Source organism: Somniosus microcephalus, chromosome 6, assembly GCF_052327205.1.
Source record: "Somniosus microcephalus isolate GS21.2 chromosome 6, FLI_Smic_1.0, whole genome shotgun sequence".
Lineage (NCBI taxonomy): Eukaryota > Metazoa > Chordata > Chondrichthyes > Squaliformes > Somniosidae > Somniosus > Somniosus microcephalus.
The window spans coordinates 280,986,628-281,011,022 of NC_140992.1; the positions used below are offsets into that span (position 1 = coordinate 280,986,628).

The window sequence follows — 24,395 nt, forward strand, 5'->3', positions numbered from 1 at the left end:
CACCCTCACCCCACACACTATACCCTGGGTAAACTCCCGCACCCCGCAAACTATACCCTGGGTAAACTCCCGCACCCCGCACCCTATACCCTGGGTAAACTCCCCCACCCCACACACTATACCCTGGGTAAACTCCCCCACCCCGCACACTATACCCTGGGTAAACTCCCTCACCCCACACACTATACCCTGGGTAAACTCCCCCACCCCGCACACCATACCCTGGGTAAACTCCCCCACCCCGCAAACTATACCCTGGGTAAACTCCCGCACCCCGCAAACTATACCCTGGGTACGCTCCCTCACCCCACACACTATACCCTGGGTAAACTCCCTCACCCCGCACACTATACCCTGGGTAAACTCCCCCACCCCGCACACCATACCCTGGGTAAACTCCCCCACCCCGCAAACTATACCCTGGGTAAACTCCACCACCCCGCACACTATACCCTGGGTAAACTCCCCCACCCCACACACTATACCCTGGGTAAACTCCCTCACCCCGCACACTATACCCTGGGTAAACTCCCTCACACCACACACTATACCCTGGGTAAACTCCCCCACCCCGCACACTATACCCTGGGTAAACTCCCCCACCCCGCACACTATACCCTGGGTAAACTCCCCCACCCCACACACTATACCCTGGGTAAACTCCCCCACCCCACACACTATACCCTGGGTAAACTCCCTCACCCCGCACACTATACCCTGGGTAAACTCCCCCACCCCGCACACTATACCCTGGGTAAACTCCCCCACCCCACACACTATACCCTGGGTAAACTCCCTCACCCCGCACACTATACCCTGGGTAAACTCCCCCACCCCACACACTATACCCTGGGTAAACTCCCTCACACCACACACTATACCCTGGGTAAACTCCCTCACCCCGCACACTATACCCTGGGTAAACTCCCCCACCCCACACACTATACCCTGGGTAAACTCCCCCACCCCGCACACTATACCCTGGGTAAACTCCCCCACCCCGCACACTATACCCTGGGTAAACTCCCTCACCCCACACACTATACCCTGGGTAAACTCCCTCACACCACACACTGCACCCTGGGTAAACTCCCCCACCCCGCACACTATACCCTGGGTAAACTCCCTCACCCCACACACTATACCCTGGGTAAACTCGCTCACCCCACACACTATACCCGGGGTAAACGCCCCCACCCCGCACACTATACCCTGGGTAAACTCCCCCAGCCCGCACACTATACCCTGGGTAAACTCCCCCACCCCGCACACTATACCCTGGGTAAACTCCCCCAGCCCGCACACTATACCCTGGGTAAACTCCCCCACCCCACACTATACCCTGGGTAAACTCCCTCACCCCGCACACTACACCCTGGGTAAACTCCCTCACCCCACACACTATACCCTGAGTAAACTCCCTCACCCCACACACTATAGAGTCATAGAGTTTTACAGCACAGAAAGAGGCCCTTCGGCGCATCGTGTCTGCGCCGCCCATCCATCCCTGTCCAGTCTAATCCCATTTTCCAGCATTTGGTCCATAGCCTTGTATGCAATGGCATTCCAAGTGCTCATCCAAATGCTTCTTGAATGTTGTGAGGGTTCCTGCCTCTACCACCCTTTTGGGCATTGAGTTCCACATTCCAACCACCCTCTGGGTGAAAAAGTTCCTCCTCAAATCCCCTCTGAATCTCCTGCCCCTTACCCTGAATCTATGCCCCCTTGTTATTGACCCCCCTACTAAGGGGAAAAGTTCCTCTTTGTCTACCCTATCTATGCCCCTCATCATTTTGTATACCTCAATCAGGTCCCCCCTCAGCCTTCTTTGCTCCAAGGAAAACAACCCCAGCCTGTTTAGTCTTTCTTCATAGCTGAGGCGCTCCATCCCAGGTAACATCCTGGTGAATCTTCTCTGCACCCTCTCCAAAGCAATCACATCCTTCCTATAGTGAGGCGACCAGAACTGCACACAGTACTCCAGCTGTGGCCTCACCAGCGTTTTGTACAGCTCCATCATAACCTCCCTGCTCTTATATTCTATGCCTCGGCTAATGAAGGCAAGTATCACATATGCCTTTTTAACCACCTTATCTACCTGTTCCGCTGCCTTCAGGGATCTATGTACATGTACACCAAGGTCCCTCTGACCCTCTGTACTTCCTAGGGTCCTACCACTCATTGTGTATTCCCTTGCCTTATTTGTCCGTCCAAAATTTACCCACTATACCCTGGGTAAACTCCCCCAACCCGCACACTATACCCTGGGTAAACTCCCTCACCCCACACACTATACCCTGGGTAAACTCCCTCATCCCGCACACTATACCCTGGGTAAACTCCCTCACCCCACACTATACCCTGGGTAAACTCCCCCACCCCGCACACTATACCCTGGGTAAACTCCCCCACCCCGCACACTATACCCTGGGTAAACTCCCCCACCCCACACACTATACCCTGGGTAAACTCCCCCACCCCACACACTATACCCTGGGTAAACTCCCCCACCCCGCACACTATACCCTGGGTAAACTCCCCCACCCCACACACTATACCCTGGGTAAACTCCCCCATCCCGCACACTATACCCTGGGTAAACTCCCCCACCCCACACACTATACCCTGGGTAAACTCCCCCACCCCGCACACTATACCCTGGGTAAACTCCCCCACCCCACACACTATACCCTGGGTAAACTCCCCCATCCCGCACACTGCACCCTGGGTAAACTCCCCCACCCCGCACCCCCCGATCTGCCCCCCACCCCGGTGTTAGGGAAATTGATGGGATTGAAGGCCGATAAATCCCCAGGGCCTGATAATCTACATCCTAGGGTACTTAAGGAAGTGGCCCTAGAAATAGTAGATGCATTGCTGATCATCTTCCAAAATTCTATAGACTCTGGAACAGTTCCCATGAATTGGAGGGTAGCTAATGTTACCCCACTATTCAAAAAAGGTGGTAGAGAGAAAACAGGGAATTATAGACCGGTAAGTCTGACATTGGTAGTGGGGAAAATGCTAGAGTCCATTATAAAAGATGTAATAGCAGAGCACTTGGAAAACAGTGACAGGATCGGACAAAGTCAACATGGATTTACAAAAGGTAAATCGTGCTCGACTAATCTACTGGAATTTTTTGAGGATGTAACTGGTAGAATAGATAAGGGAGAACCAGTGGATGTGGTGTATTTGGACTTCAGAAGGCTTTCGATAAGGTCCCGCATAAGAGATTAGCGTGTAAAGTTAAAGCACATGGGATTGGGGGCAAGGTACTGACTTGGATAGAGAATTGGTTGGCGGACAGGAAGCAGAGAGTTGGAATAAACGGCTCTTTTTCCAAGTGGCAGGCAGTGACTAGTGGGGTACCGCAGGGATCGGTCCTAGGACCCCAGTTATTCACAATATATATTAATGATCTAGATGAGGGAACTAGATGTAATATCTCCAAGTTTGCAGACGACACAAAGCTGGGTGGGCGTGTGTGCTGTGAGGAGGATGCAGAGAAACTCCACTATGATTTGGACAGGTTGGGTGATTTGGGCAGAAGCATGGCAGATGCAGTATAATGTGGATAAATGCGAGGTTATCCACTTTGGTGGCAAAAACAGGAAGGCAGATTATTATCTGAACGGCAATAGATTGGGAGAAGGGGAAGTGCAACGAGACCTGGGTGTCCTTGTGCACCAGTCGCTGAAGGTAAGCATGCAGGTGCAACAGGCGGTTAAGAAGGCAAATGGTATGTTGGCCTTCGTAGCGAGAGGGTTCGAGTACAAGAACAAGGATGTCTTGCTGCAGTTGTACAGGGCCTTGGTGAGACCACACCTTGAGTATTGTGTGCAGTTTTGGTCGCCTTATCTGAGGAAGGATGTTCTTGCCATGGAGGGAGTGCAGCGAAGATTCACCAGACTGATACCTGGGATGGCAGGAATAACGTATGAGGAGAGATTGGGTCGATTGGGCTTATATTCGCTGGAGTTTAGAAGAATGAGAGGGGATCTCATTGAAACTTATAAAATTCTAACAGGACTGGACAGACTAGATGCAGGAAGGATGTTCCCAATGGCGGGGGAGTCCAGAACCAGGGGTCACAGTATAAGGATAAGGGGTAAGCCATTTAGGACAGAGATGAGGAGGAATTTCTTCACCCAGAGAGTGGTGAACCTGTGGAATTCTCTACCACAGAAGGCAGTGGAGGCCAATTCATTAAATGTATTCAAGGAGTTGGATATATTTCTTAAGGCTAAAGGGATCAAGGGATATGGGGAGAAGGCAGGGACAGGGTACTGAATTTGGATGATCAGTCATGATCTCACTGAATGGCGGAGCAGGCTCGAGGGGCCGAATGGCCTATTCCTGCTCCTATCTTATATGTTTCTATGCACTAATGCTCTTCTCGATCTTCCTTGCTGCAATGCTCCATCTCACCCTCAGTAAGCTCCCCGCTGGAGTGGAGCTAATTTGCAGAACAAATGGGAAACTGTTCAACCTCCGTCGCCTCCAGTCCAGATCCAAGGTCGTCCCATCCTCTGTCGTCGAATTACAGTATGCAGATGACGCTTGCATCTGCGCTCACTCGGAGGTCAAACTCCAAACGATCGTCAACACCTTCACCGAAGCGTATGAGAGCGTGGGCCTTACACTAAACATGCGTAAGACAAAGGTCCTCTACCAACCTGCCCCCGCCACACAGTACTGCCCGCCGATTATCAAAATCCACGACAAGGCCTTGGACAACGTGGACCACTTTCCATACCTCGGGAGCCTACTGTCAACATGGGCAGACGTCGATGACGAAGTCCAACACCACCTTCAGTGTGCCAGTGCAGCCTTCGGTCGCCTGAGGAAGAGAGTGTTTGAAGACCAGGACCTCAAACCCGGCACTAAGCTCATGGTCTACAGAGCAGCAGTGATACCCGCCCTGCTGTATGCCTCAGAGACATGGACCATGTACAGCAGGCACCTCAAATCACTGGAGAGGTACCACCAACGCTGCCTCCGCAAGATCCTGCAAATCCATTGGCAGGATAGGCGCACCAACGTCAGTGTTCTTGCTCAGGCCAACATCCCCAGCATCGAAGGTTTGACCACGCTCAATCAGCTCCGATGGACGGGTCACATTGTCTGCATGCCCGATACGAGACTCCCAAAACAAGCGCTCTACTCGGAGCTCCGACACGGCAAGAGAGCCCCAGGTGGGCAGAGGAAACGCTTCAAGGACACCCTCAAAGCCTCCTTGAAAAAGTGTAACATCCCCACCGACACCTGGGAATCCCTGGCCCAAGACCGCACAAAGTGGAGGAGAAGCATCTGGGAAGGCGCCGAACACCTCGAGTCTCTTCGCCAGTAGCAAGCGGAAGCCAAGCGCAGGCAGCGCAAGTCAACCCAAGCACCCCTTCAACCACCGTCTGCCCCAGCTGTGACAGAGACTGTAGGTCCCGCATTGGACTCATCAGTCACCTGCGAACTCATTTTTAATGTGGAAGCAAGTCATCCTCGGTTCCGAGGGACTGCCGAAGAAAGAAGAATAATTGATTCCAGCATTTTCCCAATGACAGATGTTAGGCTAACTGGCCTACAGTTTCCTGCTTTTTGCCTCCCTCCTTTCTTGAATAGGGGCGTTACATTTGCGGTTTTCCAATCCGCTGGGACCTCTCCAGAATCCAGGGAATTTTGGTAGATTACAACCAACGCATCCACTAACTCTGTAGCCACTTCTTTTAAGACCCTAGGATGCAGGCCATCATGTCCAGGGGACTTGTCAGCCTTTAGTCCCATTAGTTTGCTTAGTACTTTTCTCTAGTGATAGTCATTGTTTTAAGTTCCTCCCTCCCTATAGCCCCTTGATTATCAATTATTACTGGGATGCTTTTAGTGTCTTCTACAAAAATATTTGTTCGAAGTCTCTGCCATTTCCGTTTCCCATTATTAATTTCCCAGTCCCATCCTCTAATGGACCAACGTTTACTTTAGCTACTCTCTTCCCTTTTATATACCTGTTGAAGCTCTTACTGTCTGCTTTTATATTTTTTGTTAGTTTACTTTCATAATCTATCTTCTCCCTCTTTATTTTTTTTTAGTCATCCTTTGCTGGTTTCTAAAAATTTCCCAATCCTCTGAGAGCGAGTGATGCCTCTGAACCCAGGAAGTCAGTAACCAGAGGACACGGATATAAGATAAGTGGCAAAAGAACCAGAGGGGAGATGAGATCTGAAATGCACTGCCTTAAAGGATGGTGGAAACAGATTCAATAACTTTCATAAGGGAATTGAAAGAAAGACTTGCATTTATATAGCGCCTTTCACGACCACCGGACGTCTCAAAGCGCTTTACAGCCAATGAAGTACTTTTGGAGTGTAGTCACTGTTGTAATGTGGGATAAATACTTGAAGGGGAAAAATTTGTAGGGCTATGGGGAAAGAATGGGGGAGTGGAATTAACTGGATAGCTCTACCAAAGAGCCGGCGCAGGTACGACAAGCCGAATGGCTTCCTTCTGTGCTGTATCATTCTATGATTCTAAGTTATCTACAGCAAACCTGAATTCATAACACATACGGGGAGAGGGAGAGACGCCCCATTCAATGTGTCACCTGTGCTGCCTACACCTGTTCTGCTACCTGTCACCAGGTGAACCCACCTTGGTTGGGGGCTGAGATCAGTGCGGCTCCATTATCCGATGTGAAAAACACAAATGTGTTGTTGGCGATGCCCTGTGTGTGGAGCTCCTTTAGGATTTTCCCAATGCTGTCATCTATCTCACGCACTGCATCCCCGTACCTGGAAATGGTCCAAACACAACGTTACAATCTAAACAAAGTCTGCAGTCAACAGCATCCATTTCACAGCTCACACTGGCAGCAGATTAGGCTGGATTGTTGTTTATTGGTCAGTTGGGTGCCTGGGAAATGATGAAACCCCCAACTCCAAACCACACCACTGAGAAAGCCACACGGTTACAGTGCCTGTGAAAACTGCACTCGCCGCACTCTCACCTCACTTCCCCAAGTCCAGGGAGTTTAGGTGCGGCTGTCTGAGCTAAGGTGTACAGACCCCCAAAGTATACGTGGGGGTGCTGCTGGGGTTTAACCAGCGACAACCACACATCTGACCAGTACAGAGCAAGGCTAAAAGTTCACTGCGTGTCATGCTCGTACCAACCTGCACTAGCCTGCAGGGATATCTGCGTCAAGTGGGAAGCATCCTAGCATCGAGTGACAGGTCTACTCGCCAGCTTGCTGCAAATCTGGTGCAAATATCAGATCACCGAGTCTGCACAGAAAGCTCACAGTTACGAATGGCCCTTGGGGCCTCACACTGACTGTCGAACCACAATATTCCTGTAGCTTAGCATTGCCATGGCTTAAATAGAACACACTGACCAGTACTTACAAGCCTCTCTGACTTGTTCCCAGGAAAGTCGCCGATGCATAGACTGGAGCGTGAGTTGCATCAACAGCCCAATAAAGGAAGAAGTTCTGCTTTCTCGCAGCCTGTCGCCCGATAAACCTGAGTGCTTCCTATGGCACCAAGAGACATCATTAGAAAACTGACTAGACCAAGACACACCTGCACCAGACCCTGCCTGCAGCCAGCAGGGACTGACCCTCACACTGGACCGAGATTCCTGCCTGCAGGGACGGACCCCCACACTGGACCGAGACTCCTGCCTGCCCTCAGCACAACAGTCACTGCATCACAAAGTAATTCAGCGTATGATGTGCTAGTGCGGTGTTTGGATGGTGTGAGCAGATTGTGTGTCCGTGTGAGTCGCTCCTTCAGTCACATCACCAGCGAGGACAGGAATCAACATAAAACGTCTTCCCCTCTTCTCACTCCGGCCAAAACCGACCAGCAGTTTGAAACCAAGTAAAGGAAAGAACAGAAATTAAACTATACAGTAGTAATAATGGAGGACTTCAACTATCCTAATATAGACTGGGATCGTAATAGTGTAAAGGGCAGAGAAGGGGAAGAATTTCTGAAGTGTGTTCAGGAGAACTTTCCTGACGAGGGGAGAGGCATTGCTGGATCTGGTTCTGGGGAATGAGGTGGGTCAAGTGGAGCAAGTGTCAGTAGGTGAACATTTAGGGAACAGTGATCATAGTATCATAAGGTTTAGATTAGCTATGGAAAAGAACCGGGAGCAATCTAGAGTAAAAATACTTAACTGGAGGAAGACCAATTTCAGTGGGATGAGAATGAATCTGGCCTGGGTAAACTGGAATCAAAGACTGGCAGGCAAAACTGTAATGGAACAATGGGCTGCCTTTAAAGAGGAAATAGTTCAGGTACAGTCGAGGTACATTCCCACTAGAGGGGAAAGGCAGGGCAACTAAAGTCAGAGCCCCCTGGATGATGAAAGAGAGAGAGTACGATGAAGCAGAAAAAGAGCGGGTATGACAGAGGTCAGGTTCCAAATACATCTGAGGATCAGGCCAAATATAGAAAGGTCAGAGGAGAATTGAAAAAGAAAATAAGAGGGGCAAAGAGAGGGTATGAGAATAGAATGGCAGGGTGGGGCCGATTAGGGACCAAAAAGGAGACCTACGCATGGAGGCAGAGGGTATGGCTGAGGTATAAAATGAGTACTTTGCACCTGTCTTCACCAAGGAAGAGGATGCTGTAATAGACATAGTGAAGGAGGAGGTGGTGGAGATACTTGATAGGATAAAAAAAGAGGTATTAGAAAGGCTGGCTGTACTTAAAGTAGATAAATCACCGGGAGCGGATGGGATGCATCCTAGGATGCTGAGGGGATTGAGGGCAGAACTCGCGGAGGTACTGGCCATAATCCAATCCTCCTTAGATACGGGGGTGGTGCCAGAGGACTGGAGAATTGCAAATGTTACACCATTGTTCAAAAAAGGGTGTAAAAATAAACCCAGCAGGCCAGTCAGTTTGACCTCGGCAGTGGGAAGCTTTTACAAACAGTAATCAGGGACAAAATGAACATTCACTTGGGCAAGTGTGGATTAATTAAGGAAAGCCAGCACAGATCTGTTAAAGGCAAATTGTGTTTAACTAACTTGATTGAGTTTTTTGATGAGGTAACAGAGAGGGTTGATGAGGGTAATGCGGTTGACGTGGTGTACATGGATTTCCAAAAGGTGTTTGACAAAGTGCCACATAATAGGCTTGCCAGTAAAGTTAAAGTCCATGGAATGAAAGGGACAGTGGCAGCATGGATACGGAATTGGCTGAGTGACAGGAAACAGAGAGTAGTGGTGAGCGGTTGTTTTCTGACTGGAGGAAGGTACACAGTGGTGGTCCCCAGGGGCCGGTTCTAGGACCACTGCTTCTCTTGATATATATTAATGACTCAGACCTGTGTGTACAGGGCACAATTTCAAAATTTGCAGATGACACAAAACTTGGAAGTATAGTGAACAGTGAGGAGGATAGTGATAGACTTCAAGAGGACATAGGCAAGCTGGTGGAATGGACAGACACGTGGCAGATGAAATTTAACGCAGAAAAGTGTGAAGTGATACATTTTAGTAGAAAGAATGAGGAGAGGAAATATAAACTAAAGGGGGTGCATGAACAGAGAGACCTGGGGGTATGTGTGCACAAATCGTTGAAGGTGGCAGGGCAGGTAGAGAAAGCAGTTAAAAAGGCTTATGGGATCCTGGGCTTCATAAATAGAGGCATAGAGTACAAAAGTGTGGAAATTATGATAAATCTTTATAAAACACTGGTTCGGCCCCAACTGGAGTATTGTGTCCAATTCTGGGCACCACACTTTAGGAAGGATGTGAAGGCCTTAGAGAGGGTGCAGAAAAGATTCACGAGAATGATTCCAGGGATGAGGGACTTCAGTTACATTGATAGACTGGAGAAGCTGGGGTTGTTCTCCTTGGAGCAGAGAAGGTTGAGAGGAGATTTGATAGAGGTGTTCAAAATCATGAGGGGTCTGGACAGAGTAGAGAGAGAGAAACTGTCCCCATTGGCGGAAGGGTCAAGAACCAGAGGACACAGATTTAAGGTGATTGGCAGAAGAACCAAAGGCGACGTAAGAAAAAACTTTTTTACGCAGCAAGTGGTTATGATCTGGAATGCACTGCCTGAAAGGGTGGTGGAGGCAGAATCAATCACGTCTTTCAAAAGGGAGTTGGATAAGTATCTGAAGGAAAGAAATTTGCAGGGCTACAGGGAAAGGGCGGGAGAGTGGGACTAGCTGAAGTGCTCTTGCAGAGGGCTGGCATGGGCTCGATGTGCCGAATGGCCTTCTTCCATGCTGTAACCATTCGATGATTCTATGAAATCCGCCTGGCTATCTCACTAAATAACATGATGATCGAAGGGAATAAACTCTATCTTTAAACTCAAGGCTTTAAGGTCAATCAGGGAGCAGCCAGTATACAGGACGCAGGCTGCGCCAACAGACCACAGGCTAATGGGAGTTAAGATACAGATCAGATATAATCTAATTGAATGGTGAAACAGGCTCGAGCAGCTGAATGGCCTCCTCCTAGTCCTATGTTCCAAATGGGGGTGACGGGGGCGGGCGGGGAGGAATTCACCACCCAATATCTGGCCCTCTGACCAGGGCTGCCAACTGATCTAATGTCCTGAATGCTCGGTCCCAGCTCCTCCTACAGCCCCCTACCCCAACCCTGTTCCCCACAGTCCCTCTCCTCCCTGCACTGTGACCCACAGTCCCTCTCCTCCCCGCACTGTGACCCACAGACCCACCATCCCTGCTGTGGTGACACAGCCCCCCAAGGCTGGGTGTGTCGAAAACCTGAGCTTCCGCCAACCACACCCCGGATAGGAGCAGGTACAGGAAAGTCCTGGTCACAAAACTCCCTCAGAGAAACCAGCGTCACCGGGTTCGGCACCTCAGTCACCGGGTTCGGCACCTCAGTCACCGGGTTCGGCACCTCAGTCACCGGGTCGGCACCTCAGTCACCGGGTCGGCACCTCAGTCACCGGGTTTGGCACCTCAGTCACCGGGTCGGCACCTCAATCACCGGGTTCGGCACCTCAATCACCGAGTTCGGCACCTCAGTCACCACCTCAGTCACCGGGTTCGGCACCTCAGTCACCGGGTTCGGCACCTCAATCACTGGGTTCGGCACCTCAGTCACCACCTCAATCACCGAGTTCGGCACCTCAGTCACCGGGTCGGCACCTCAATCACTGAGTTCAGCACCTCAGTCACCGGGTTGGCACCTCAATCACCGGGTTCGGCACCTCAGACACCGGGTTCGGCACCTCAGACACCGGGTTCGGCACCTCAGTCACCGGGTTCGGCACCTCAGTCACCGGGTTCGGCACCTCAGTCACCGGGTTCGGCACCTCAGTCACCGGGTTCGGCACCTCAGTCACCGGGTTCGGCACCTCAGTCACCGGGTTCGGCACCTCAGTCACCGGGTTCGGCACCTCAGTCACCGGGGTCGGCACCTCAGTCACCGGGGTCGGCACCTCAGTCACCGGGTTTGGCAGCACCGGTTTCAGCAGTTCAGCGACCGAATTCAGCAGCTCAGTGAGCAGGTTCGGCAGCTCAGCAAAGGATCCCATCCTCGCTCCCTGTCCCCACTTGTTTTACAAACAGGATCCTTTGTGGGTCATTAGTAATCATGGAAACGTCGCTGTTACCTGTAAGTAGATCTGAGTGAGGTTGGACTCTCCCGTTTTTAAATCAATCTCAAACTCTTCGTAATACCTGTGTGAGAATCAGACACTTAGCTACTTTCTGCATTGAATTCTAACAGTGTGCATTGCCTGAATATATACTGCCTCAGACTGATAACCCCACAGAGCAGGATTGCTGGTGTGGGACTGAGGGGAGGGGAGTGGGAAAGGAAGGGAGAGATGGGGAGAGGAGAGTAGGGGATGGATCTAGTATTGTGCTATGAGAAAGGGTTAATTAATAACCCTGTAGTAAAGGGGCCTTTAGGGAAGAGTGACCATAATATGATAGAATTTCATATTGAGTTTGTCAGTGATTTAGTTAAATCCAAAACGAGGGTCTTAAATCTAAACAAAGCAAACTACGTAGGTATGAGGGGCAAGTTGGCTAATGTAGATTGGGAAACTACATTAAAAGGTATGACGGTAGACAAGCAATGGCTAGCATTTAAAGAAATAATACATAATTTACAACAAATATATTCCTTTAAGGCACAAAAACCCCACAGGAAAAGTGGTCCAACCGTGGCTAACAAGAGAAGTTAAAGATAGTATTAGATCAAAGGAAGAGACGTATAATGTTGCCAAAAAAGAGTAAGCCTGAGGATTGGGAGGATTTTAGAATTCAGCAAAGGAGGACCAAGAAATTGATAAAGAAAGGGAAAATAGATAAGAGAGTAAACTAACGAGAGACATAAAAAGACTGTAAAAGCTTCTATAGGTATGTAAAAAGGGAAAGATTAGTGAAAGTAAATGTGGGTCCCTTACAGGCTGAGAAATTATAATGAATAAGGAAATGGCAGAGAATTTAAACAAATACTGGGGTGATTTTTGCCAATGGGGGTGTGTTGGAGGCGGGACTGCTGCTTGTCGGGTTTTAGTCCCGCCTCCATCGACCTGTGGCCAACCCACGCTATTTTCCCTTGATTGACCTTGTTAAGCCCGCCCAGTGGACTGAGCAGACCCTTTAAGGGGAAGCCGGTGACAGAGAACATCAGCGTATGACGTTTCATCTGTCAAAACCTTTTGACAGATAAATTGTCATCGTTTGACAGCTTTGAGAAGTTGTCAAACGCTGACATTCTCTGTTGTTTGGTGAGTTCTTGTACTCAAGGCTCACCAAACCTCTTTTCTGAACAGAAAGCAGATGGTTGTTGCATCGGAGAATGCAGCAGCCATTCTGTCATCTCTGCCAGTGAGATGCCGGAGCTTCCAGATCCCCAACGATTGAAGCCTGCAGGAAGAAACAAAGGTAAGTAAACTTTTTCTATCACTTTTCACTCACCTCACATACTTACCTCTTCAGACTTGCACCCATCACTCATCTCCACAGCGCACTTTTGGACCCCTCTGACCCCTGCAGACCCACTGCTCGCCTTGCTGACCCTGGCGGGGTTTCCCGACGTCAAGAAGCCCGCACCTCTGATGGAAAAATGGGGATAATCCTCTTAACTACCTGTTAACAAGCAGTTAAGTGGCTGTAATCCCCTTCCCGCCTCCAGGAGACGGGACCCAGCGCAGCGCGGGTCGGGTACCTGCCTCCTGGGAAGATGGCACGGAGGCGGGATGGGTACCCGCCCCCAGATTCTGCCATTTTCCCGGCAGTCCCGCCTCCCCAGGGCTGGCAAAATCGCCCCCATGGTGTCTGTCTTCATGGAAGACACAAAAAACTTCCCGGAAATAGTGGAGAACCAATGGTCTAGCGAGAGTAAGGAACTGAAAGAAATTAGTATTAGTAAGAAAATAGTACGTACTGGAGAAATTAATGGGACTGAAAGCCGATAAATCCCCTGGACCTGATGGCCTTCATCTTAGGGTTTTGAAAGAGGTGGCTATAGAAATAGTGGATGCATTGGTTGTCATTTTCCAAAATTCCATAGATTCTAGAACGGTTCACATGGATTGGAAGGTAGCAAATGTAACCCCACTATTTAAGAGAGGGAGAGAGAAAACGGGGAACTACAGACCAGTTAGCCTGGCATCATTAGAACCATTATCACCAAGCCAGGGGACCAACCTTGGTTCAACAAGGAGTGTTGAAGAACATGCCAGGAGCAGCACCAGGTGTAACTAAAAATGAGGTGCCAACCTGGGGAAGCTGCAACACAGGACTACATGCATGCTAAAAAGTGGAAACAGCATGCTATAGACAGGGCTAAGCGATCCCACAATCAACGGATCAGATCAAAGCTCTGCAGTCCTGCCACATCCAGTCGTGAATGGTGGTGGACCATTAAACAACTAATGGGGAGAGGAGGCTCCAAGAATATCCCCATCTTCAATGATGGTGGAGCCCAACATGTGAGTGCAAAAGACAAGGCTGAAGCGTTTGCAACCAACTTCAGCCAGAAGTGCCAAGTGAATGATCCATATCGGCCTCCTCCCGAGGTCCCCACCATCACAGAAGCTAGTCTTCAACCAATTCGATTTACTCCACGTGGTATCAAGAAACAGCTGAGCGCACTGGATACAGCAGAGGCTGTGGGCCCCGACAACATCCCGGCTATTGTGCTGAAGACTTGTGCTCCAGAACTAGCCGCGCCTCTAGCCAAGCAACAGCTACAACACTGGCATCTACCCGACAATGTGGAAAACTGCCCAGGTATGTACTGTCCACAAAAAGCAGGACAAATCCAACCCGGCCAATTACCGCCCCATCAGTCTACTCTCAATCATCAGCAAAGTGATGGAAGGTGTCATCGACAGTGCTATCAAGCGGCACTTACTCACCAATAACCTGCTCACCGATGCCCTGTTTGGGTTCCGCCAAGACCATTAGGCTCCCGACCTCATTACAGCCTTGGTCCAAACATGGACAAAGGAGCTGAATTCCAGAGGTGAGATGAGAGTGACTGCCCTTGACATTAAGGCAGCATTTGACCGAGTCTGGCATCAAGGAGCCCTAGTAAAACTGAAGCCAATGGGAATCGGGGGGAAAACGCTCCACTGGCTGGAGTCATACCGAGCACAAAGGAAGATGGTTGTGGTGGTTGAAGGTCAATCATCACAGCCCCAGGACATTGCTGCAGGAGTTCCTCAGGGCAGTGTCCTAGGCCCAAACATTTTCAGCTGCTTCATCAATGACCTTCCCTCCAACATAAGGTCAGAAATGGGGATGTTCGCTGATGACTACACAGTGTTCAGCGCCATTCACAACTCCTCAGATAATGAAGCAGTCCATGCCCGCATGCAACAAAGACTTGGACAACGTTCAGGCTTGGGCTGATAAGTGGCAGGTAACATTCGCGCCACAGAAGTGCCAGGCAATGGCTATCTCCAACAAGCGAGAGTTAACCACCTCCCCATGACATTCAATGGCATTACCATCACCGAATCCCCCACAATCAACATCCTGGGGGGGGTCACCATTGACCAGAAGCTTAACTGGACCAGCCACATAAATACTGTGGCAACAAGAGCAGATCAGAGGCTAGGTATTCTGTGGCGTGGCTCTCACCTCCTGACTCCCCAAAGCCTTTCCACCATCTACAAGGCACAAGTCAGGAGTGTAATGGAATACTCTCCACTTGCCTGGATGAGTGCAGCTCCAACAACACTCAAGAGGCTCGACACCGTCCAGGACAAAGCAGCCCGCTTGATTGGCACCCCATCCACCACCTTAAACATTCACTCCCTCCATCACTGGCGTACCGTGGCTGCAGTGTGTACCATCTACAAGATGCACTGCAGCAACTCGCCAAGGCTTCTTCGGCAGCACTTCCCAAACCCACGACCTCTTCCACCTAGAAGGACAAGGGCAGCAGGCGCATGGGAACACCACCACCTCCAAGTCACACACCATCCTGACTTAGAAGTATATCGCCGATCCTTCATCGTCGCTGGGACAAAATCCTGGAACTCCCTCCCTAACAGCACTGTGGGAGTACCTTCACCACACGGGCTGCAGTGGTTCAAGAAGGCGGCTCACCACCACCTTCTCAAGGGCAATTAGGGATGGGCAATAAATGCTGGCCTAGCCAGCGAATTTAAAAAAATGCTAGAATCTATTATTAAGGACTTAGTAACAGGGCACTTAGAAAATAAAAATAGGATTGGGCAGAGTCAGCACGGATCTATGAAAGGGAAATCATGTTTAACGAATTTTGAGGTTGGAACTAGCAGAATAGATAAGGGGGAACCAGTGGATGTGGTGTATTTGGATTTTCAGAAGGCATTCGATAAGGTGCCACACAAGAGGTTATTAAACAAAATTAGGGCTCAAGGAATTGGGGGTAATATACTAGCATGGATTGAGGATTGGTTAACGGACAGGAAACAGAGAGTAGGAATAAACAGGTCATTTTCGAGTTGGCAGGCTGTAACGAGTGGGGTATCGCAAGGATCAGTGCTTGGGCCTCAGCTATTCACAATCTACATCAATGATCTGGATGAGGGGACCAAATGTAATATATCCAAGTTTGCGGATGATACCAAGCTGGGTAGGAATGTAAGTTGTGAGGAGGATGCAACGAGGCTTCAAGGGGATATAGACAGGCTAAGTGAGTGGGCAAGAACATGGCAAATGGAATATAATGTGGAGAAATGTGAAGTTATCCACTTTGGTAGGAAAAATAGAAAAGCAGAGTATTTTTTAAATGGTGAGAGATTGGGAAATATTGGTGTTGAGGGACCTGGGTGTTTTTTTTAAAATTTGTTTTATGGGATGTGGGCGTCGCTGGCAAGGCCAGCATTTATTGCCCATCCCTAATTGCCCTTGAGAAGGTGGTGGTGAGCCTTCTTGAACCGCTGCAGTCGTGTGGTGAAGGTACTCCCACAGTGCTGTTAGGGAGGGAGTTCCAGGATTTTGACCCAGCGACGATGAAGGATCGGCGATATACTTCTAAGTCAGGATGGTGTGTGACTTGGAGGGGAACTTGGAGGTGGTGGTGTTCTCATGCGCCTGCTGCCCTTGTCCTTCCAGGTGGAAGAGGTCGCGGGTTTGGGAGGTGCTGCCGAAGAAGCCTTGGCGAGTTGCTGCAGTGCATCTTGTAGATGGTACACACTGCAGCCACGGTACGCCGGTGATGGAGGGAGTGAATGTTTAAGGTGGTGGATGGGGTGCAAATCAAGCGGGCTGCTTTGTCCTGGATCACTGAAAGTTAACATGCAGGTACAGCAAGCAATTAGGAAAGCAAATGGTATGTTGGCCTTTATTAGAAGAGGATTTGAGTATAAGAGTAAAGATGTCTTACTGCGATTATATAGGGCCCTGGTGAGACCACACCTGGAGTATTGTGTACAGTTTTGGTCTCCTTACCTAAGGAAGAATATACTTGCCATAGAGGGAGTGCAACGAAGGTTCACCAGACTGATTCCTGGGATGGGGGGATTGTCCTCTGAGGAGAGATTGAGTAGACTAGGCCGATATTCTCTAGAGTTTAGAAGAATGAGAGGTGATCTCATTGAAACATATAAAATTCTTACAGGGCTTGACAGGGTAGATGCAGGGAGGATGTTTCCCCTGGCTGGGGAGTCTAGAACCAGGGGTCACAGTCTCAGAATAAGGGGTCGGCCATTTAGGACTGAGATGAGGAGGAATTTCTTCACTCAGAGGGTGGTGAATCTTTGGAATTCGCTCCCCCAGAGGGCTGTGGAGGCTCAGTCGTTGAGTATATTCAAGACAGAGATCGATAGATTTTTGGATATTAAAGGAATCGAGGGATATGGGGATAGTGCAGGAAAGTGGAGTTGAGGCAGAAGATCAGCCATGATTTTATTGAATGGCGGAGCAGGCTCGAATGGCCTCCTCCTGCTCCTATTTATGTTCTTATGGAGGGAAGAGGAGAGGAGGGGATGGGGGAGGAGAAGGGGGGAGAAAATCAAAGTTGTGGCCCACCACCAACGTTCCCTATAAGCTGCACGGCTGCACAGCTCTCTGCCAGTCCCGCACAGGCCGGGACCAGCCTTTTCAATACAAAAGCAAAATACTGCGGATGCTGGAAATCTGAAATGAAAACAGAAAATGCTGGAAATACTCAGCAGGTCAGGCAGCATCTGTGGAGAGAGAAACAGAGTTAACGTTTCAGGTCGATGACCCTTTGTCAGAATTGTTCTAATGAAAGGTCATCGACCTGAAATGTTACTCTGTTTCTCTCTCCACAGATGCTGCCTGACCTGCTGAGTATTTCCAGCCTTTTCAATGTTAAGTTTTGTGCATGTGTGAAACTGTGAATGGGCCGCGCACCCAAAAAAAAATAACGGGGAACATTGCTCACCACCCTAATTTACAGAAGTGGATTATCTATGTTACTTTCAGTGATTTGAGAAGGGATCAAGCACTGGTGAACTGGAAACAAAGATTGGCCAGGTAAACAGTAAATGAGCAATGGCAGGCCTTCAAGGCGGAGATACTTCGGGTACAAACCAAGCATATTCCCACGAGGGGGAAAGATGGGTGGTCCAAAGCTAGAGCTCCCTGGATGACAAAGGAAATAGAGGTTAAAATAAAACAGAAAGATGAGGTTTATCTTTCGAAAACCAGGCTGAATACAGAGAGCTGGGGCTTCCGGGCGGGAAACTGCTTGGAAAGAAAGATGCATGCTGTGGAGTCCAAACTCCTCCACCATCTGCTCACAAAACTTGCCCCAGTCAAGATGATTCTACTGCTGATTAAAAAGCGTGCAGTAATCGTGAGCGTTCCCTCCCACACTTTGTCAGAGAACACATTCCCACTCCCAGTGCCACTCCCCCTCCGTCCCACACCCCCGCTCCCGGTCCCACGCCCCCGCTCCCGGTCCCACGCCCCCGCTCCCGGTCCCACGCCCCCACCCCCGCTCCCACGCCCCCACCCCCGGTCCCACGCCCCCGCGCCCGGTCCCCCGGTCCCGCACCCGGTCCCACACCCCCGCGCCCAGTCCCCCCCCCCCCCCACCGCGCCCGGTCCCCCCCCGGTCCCCCTTCCCCCCCCCCCCCCCGCGCCCGGTCCCCCTTCCCCCCCCCCCCCCCCCGCGCCCGGTCCCCCTCCTCCCCCCCCCCCCCGCGCCCCCTCCCCCCCCCCGCGCCCAGTCCCCCCCCCCCCCACCGCGCCCGGTCCCCCTCCCCCCCGCGCCCGGTCCCCCTCCCCCCCCCCCCCCCCGCGCCCGGTCCCCCTCCTCCCCCGCGCCCCCTCCCCCCCCCCCCCGCGCCCGGTCCCCCTCCCCCCTCCCCCGCGCCCGGTCCCCCTCCCCCCCCCCCCCCCCCCGCGCCCGGTCCCCCTCCCGCTTTAGCTGCACTTTACCTGCCAACCATCTCCGAGTTGTTGTAAACGGGAATGTTGGGTTTGTCTCTGTTGTTGTACGGCCCGAAGTGACAGTTTGGAGCCCCGAACCATTCGTCAAATCCGTGCCTGAGGGGGTGGAACTGGGCTCGGTGCCCCAAGTGCCTGTGGAAGCAGATAGGGGGAGTCAGACTGCAAACCTCTCCAAATTAAAATAGTAAAGATACACGCAACACACAAACTCCAGGCATGACAGAGATAAATCAGGGCTAGCTCGATACAGAGAAGCTGTCTCATTAATCTCATTACCGAGAGCAAAACCTTGGAGAACTCCAGTACTTAATCCTCACTCCACTCTCTTAATACAGTGCAGGCCCGCTAGGTGTGTCCCAGGTGTGTGTGATCGGGTGGGTGTGTCCCAGGTGCGTGTGATCGGGTGGGTGTGTCCCAGGTGCGTGTGATCGGGTGGGTGTGTCCCAGGTGCGTGTGATCGGGTGGGTGTGTCCCAGGTGTGTGTGATCGGGTGGGTGTGTCCCAGGTGCGTGTGATCGGGTGGGTGTGTCCCAGGTGTGTGTGATCGGGTGGGTGCGTCCCAGGTGCGTGTGATCGGGTGGGTGCGTCCCAGGTGCGTGTGATCGGGTGGGTGCGTCCCAGGTGCGTGTGATCGGGTGGGTGCGTCCCAGGTGCGTGTGATCGGGTGGGTGTGTCCCAGGTGCGTGTGATCGGGTGGGTGTGTCCCAGGTGCGTGTGATCGGGTGGGTGTGTCCCAGGTGCGTGTGATCGGGTGGGTGTGTCCCAGGTGCGTGTGATCGGGTGGGTGTGTCCCAGGTGCGTGTGATCGGGTGGGTGTGTCCCAGGTGCGTGTGATCGGGTGGGTGTGTCCCAGGTGCGTGATCGGGTGGGTGTGTCCCAGGTGCGTGTGATCGGGTGGGTGCGTCCCAGGTGCGTGTGATCGGGTGGGTGTGTCCCAGGTGCGTGTGATCGGGTGGGTGTGTCCCAGGTGCGTGTGATCGGGTGGGTGTGTCCCAGGTGTGTGTGATCGGGTGGGTGTGTCCCAGGTGCGTGTGATCGGGTGGGTGTGTCCCAGGTGCGTGTGATCGGGTGGGTGTGTCCCAGGTGCGTGTGATCGGGTGGGTGTGTCCCAGGTGCGTGTGATCGGGTGGGTGTGTCCCAGGTGCGTGTGATCGGGTGGGTGCGTCCCAGGTGCGTGTGATCGGGTGGGTGCGTCCCAGGTGCGTGTGATCGGGTGGGTGCGTCCCAGGTGCGTGTGATCGGGTGGGTGTGTCCCAGGTGCGTGTGATCGGGTGGGTGTGTCCCAGGTGCGTGTGATCGGGTGGGTGTGTCCCAGGTGCGTGTGATCGGGTGGGTGTGTCCCAGGTGCGTGTGATCGGGTGGGTGTGTCCCAGGTGCGTGTGATCGGGTGGGTGCGTCCCAGGTGCGTGTGATCGGGTGGGTGCGTCCCAGGTGCGTGTGATCGGGTGGGTGCGTCCCAGGTGCGTGTGATCGGGTGGGTGCGTCCCAGGTGCGTGTGATCGGGTGGGTGTGTCCCAGGTGCGTGTGATCGGGTGGGTGTGTCCCAGGTGCGTGTGATCGGGTGGGTGTGTCCCAGGTGCGTGTGATCGGGTGGGTGTGTCCCAGGTGCGTGTGATCGGGTGGGTGTGTCCCAGGTGCGTGTGATCGGGTGGGTGTGTCCCAGGTGCGTGTGATCGGGTGGGTGTGTCCCAGGTGCGTGTGATCGGGTGGGTGTGTCCCAGGTGCGTGTGATCGGGTGGGTGTGTCCCAGGTGCGTGTGATCGGGTGGGTGTGTCCCAGGTGCGTGTGATCGGGTGGGTGCGTCCCAGGTGCGTGTGATCGGGTGGGTGTGTCCCAGGTGCGTGTGATCGGCTGGGTGTGTCCCAGGTGCGTGTGATCGGGTGGGTGCGTCCCAGGTGCGTGTGATCGGGTGGGTGCGTCCCAGGTGTGTGTGATCGGGTGGGTGCGTCCCAGGTGCGTGTGATCGGGTGGGTGTGTCCCAGGTGCGTGTGATCGGGTGGGTGTGTCCCAGGTGCGTGTGATCGGGTGGGTGCGTCCCAGGTGTGTGTGATCGGGTGGGTGCGTCCCAGGTGCGTGTGATCGGGTGGGTGTGTCCCAGGTGCGTGTGATCTGGTGGGTGCGTCCCAGGTGTGTGTGATCGGGTGGGTGTGTCCCAGGTGTGTGTGATCGGGTGGGTGTGTCCCAGGTGCGTGTGATCGGGTGGGTGTGTCCCAGGTGCGTGTGATCGGGTGGGTGTGTCCCAGGTGTGTGTGATCGGGTGGGTGTGTCCCAGGTGCGTGTGATCGGGTGGGTGCGTCCCAGGTGCGTGTGATCGGGTGGGTGTGTCCCAGGTGCGTGTGATCGGGTGGGTGTGTCCCAGGTGTGTGTGATCGGGTGGGTGTGTCCCAGGTGCGTGTGATCGGGTGGGTGTGTCCCAGGTGCGTGTGATCGGGTGGGTGTGTCCCAGGTGCGTGTGATCGGGTGGGTGTGTCCCAGGTGTGTGTGATCGGGTGGGTGTGTCCCAGGTGCGTGTGATCGGGTGGGTGTGTCCCAGGTGCGTGTGATCGGGTGGGTGCGTCCCAGGTGCGTGTGATCGGGTGGGTGTGTCCCAGGTGCGTGTGATCGGGTGGGTGTGTCCCAGGTGCGTGTGATCGGGTGGGTGTGTCCCAGGTGCGTGTGATCGGGTGGGTGTGTCCCAGGTGTGTGTGATCGGGTGGGTGTGTCCCAGGTGCGTGTGATCGGGTGGGTGCGTCCCAGGTGCGTGTGATCGGGTGGGTGTGTCCCAGGTGCGTGTGATCGGGTGGGTGTGTCCCAGGTGCGTGTGATCGGGTGGGTGTGTCCCAGGTGCGTGTGATCGGGTGGGTGTGTCCCAGGTGCGTGTGATCGGGTGGGTGCGTCCCAGGTGCGTGTGATCGGGTGGGTGTGTCCCAGGTGTGTGTGATCGGGTGGGTGCGTCCCAGGTGCGTGTGATCGGGTGGGTGTGTCCCAGGTGCGTGTGATCGGGTGGGTGTGTCCCAGGTGCGTGTGATCGGGTGGGCTCGTCCCAGGTGTGTGTGATCGGGTGGGCGCGTCCCAGGTGTGTGTGATCGGGTGGGTGTGTCCCAGGTGCGTGTGATCGGGTGGGTGCGTCCCAGGTGCGTGTGATCGGGTGGGTGCGTCCCAGGTGCGTGTGATCGGGTGGGTGTGTCCCAGGTGCGTGTGATCGGGTGGGTGTGTCCCAGGTGTGTGTGATCGGGTGGGTGTGTCCCAGGTGCGTGTGATCGGGTGGGTGCGTCCCAGGTGTGTGTGATCGGGTGGGTGTGTCCCAGGTGCGTGTGATCGGGTGGGTGTGTCCCAGGTGCGTGTGATCGGGTGGGTGTGTCCCAGGTGCGTGTGATCGGGTGGGTGTGTCCCAGGTGTGTGTGATCGGGTGGGTGCGTCCCAGGTGCGTGTGATCGGGTGGGTGTGTCCCAGGTGGGTGTGATCGGGTGGGTGTGTCCCAGGTGGGTGTGATCGGGTGGGTGTGTCCCAGGTGCGTGTGATCGGGTGGGTGTGTCCCAGGTGGGTGTGATCGGGTGGGTGTGTCCCAGGTGGGTGTGATCGGGTGGGCTCGTCCCAGGTGCGTGTGATCGGGTGGGCTCGTCCCAGGTGGGTGTGATCGGGTGGGCTCGTCCCAGGTGGGTGTGATCGGGTGGGCTCGTCCCAGGTGGGTGTGATCGGGTGGGTGCGTCCCAGGTGCGTGTGATCGGGTGGGTGTGTCCCAGGTGGGTGTGATCGGGTGGGCTCGTCCCAGGTGGGTGTGATCGGGTGGGCTCGTCCCAGGTGGGTGTGATCGGGTGGGTGTGTCCCAGGTGCGTGTGATCGGGTGGGTGCGTCCCAGGTGCGTGTGATCGGGTGGGTGTGTCCCAGGTGGGTGTGATCGGGTGGGTGTGTCCCAGGTGTGTGTGATCGGGTGGGTGTGTCCCAGGTGTGTGTGATCGGGTGGGTGCGTCCCAGGTGTGTGTGATCGGGTGGGTGTGTCCCAGGTGTGTGTGATCGGGTGGGTGCGTCCCAGGTGCGTGTGATCGGGTGGGTGCGTCCCAGGTGGGTGTGATCGGGTGGGTGTGTCCCAGGTGCGTGTGATCGGGTGGGCTCGAGCGGGTGGGTGCGTCCCAGGTGTGTGTGATCGGGTGGGTGTGTCCCAGGTGCGTGTGATCGGGTGGGTGTGTCCCAGGTGTGTGTGATCGGGTGGGTGCGTCCCAGGTGCGTGTGATCGGGTGGGTGTGTCCCAGGTGCGTGTGATCGGGTGGGTGTGTCCCAGGTGTGTGTGATCGGGTGGGTGCGTCCCAGGTGCGTGTGATCGGGTGGGTGTGTCCCAGGTGCGTGTGATCGGGTGGGTGCGTCCCAGGTGTGTGTGATCGGGTGGGTGCGTCCCAGGTGTGTGTGATCGGGTGGGTGCGTCCCAGGTGCGTGTGATCGGGTGGGTGTGTCCCAGGTGCGTGTGATCTGGTGGGTGCGTCCCAGGTGCGTGTGATCGGGTGGGTGTGTCCCAGGTGCGTGTGATCGGGTGGGTGCGTCCCAGGTGTGTGTGATCGGGTGGGTGCGTCCCAGGTGCGTGTGATCGGGTGGGTGTGTCCCAGGTGCGTGTGATCTGGTGGGTGCGTCCCAGGTGTGTGTGATCGGGTGGGTGTGTCCCAGGTGTGTGTGATCGGGTGGGTGTGTCCCAGGTGCGTGTGATCGGGTGGGTGTGTCCCAGGTGCGTGTGATCGGGTGGGTGTGTCCCAGGTGTGTGTGATCGGGTGGGTGTGTCCCAGGTGCGTGTGATCGGGTGGGTGCGTCCCAGGTGCGTGTGATCGGGTGGGTGTGTCCCAGGTGCGTGTGATCGGGTGGGTGTGTCCCAGGTGTGTGTGATCGGGTGGGTGTGTCCCAGGTGCGTGTGATCGGGTGGGTGTGTCCCAGGTGCGTGTGATCGGGTGGGTGTGTCCCAGGTGCGTGTGATCGGGTGGGTGTGTCCCAGGTGTGTGTGATCGGGTGGGTGTGTCCCAGGTGCGTGTGATCGGGTGGGTGTGTCCCAGGTGCGTGTGATCGGGTGGGTGCGTCCCAGGTGCGTGTGATCGGGTGGGTGTGTCCCAGGTGCGTGTGATCGGGTGGGTGTGTCCCAGGTGCGTGTGATCGGGTGGGTGTGTCCCAGGTGCGTGTGATCGGGTGGGTGCGTCCCAGGTGCGTGTGATCGGGTGGGTGCGTCCCAGGTGCGTGTGATCGGGTGGGTGTGTCCCAGGTGCGTGTGATCGGGTGGGTGTGTCCCAGGTGCGTGTGATCGGGTGGGTGTGTCCCAGGTGCGTGTGATCGGGTGGGTGTGTCCCAGGTGCGTGTGATCGGGTGGGTGCGTCCCAGGTGCGTGTGATCGGGTGGGTGTGTCCCAGGTGCGTGTGATCGGGTGGGTGTGTCCCAGGTGCGTGTGATCGGGTGGGTGTGTCCCAGGTGCGTGTGATCGGGTGGGTGTGTCCCAGGTGCGTGTGATCGGGTGGGTGCGTCCCAGGTGCGTGTGATCGGGTGGGTGTGTCCCAGGTGTGTGTGATCGGGTGGGTGCG

General features: G+C 53.9%; 1 protein-coding gene across 3 annotated transcripts in view; it reads right to left on the reverse strand.

The window, feature by feature from the left end:
- galns (galactosamine (N-acetyl)-6-sulfatase) overlaps window positions 1–24,395 on the reverse strand; it is a 114,666-nt gene that overhangs the window by 81,457 nt on the left and 8,814 nt on the right. For 2 of the 3 annotated variants that reach the window (XM_085991944.1, XM_085991942.1), the window contains exons 3-6: window positions 18,856–18,999; window positions 11,607–11,673; window positions 7,395–7,522; window positions 6,643–6,782 (exon numbers count right to left, since the gene is read on the reverse strand). In XM_085991944.1, the coding sequence (XP_085848070.1) occupies window positions 6,643–6,782; window positions 7,395–7,522; window positions 11,607–11,673; window positions 18,856–18,866 (346 nt within the window). In that variant the 5' untranslated portion in view covers window positions 18,867–18,999. The remainder of the gene's footprint in view (window positions 1–6,642; window positions 6,783–7,394; window positions 7,523–11,606; window positions 11,674–18,855; window positions 19,000–24,395) is intronic. The other variant, XM_085991945.1, reaches the window with a different exon arrangement.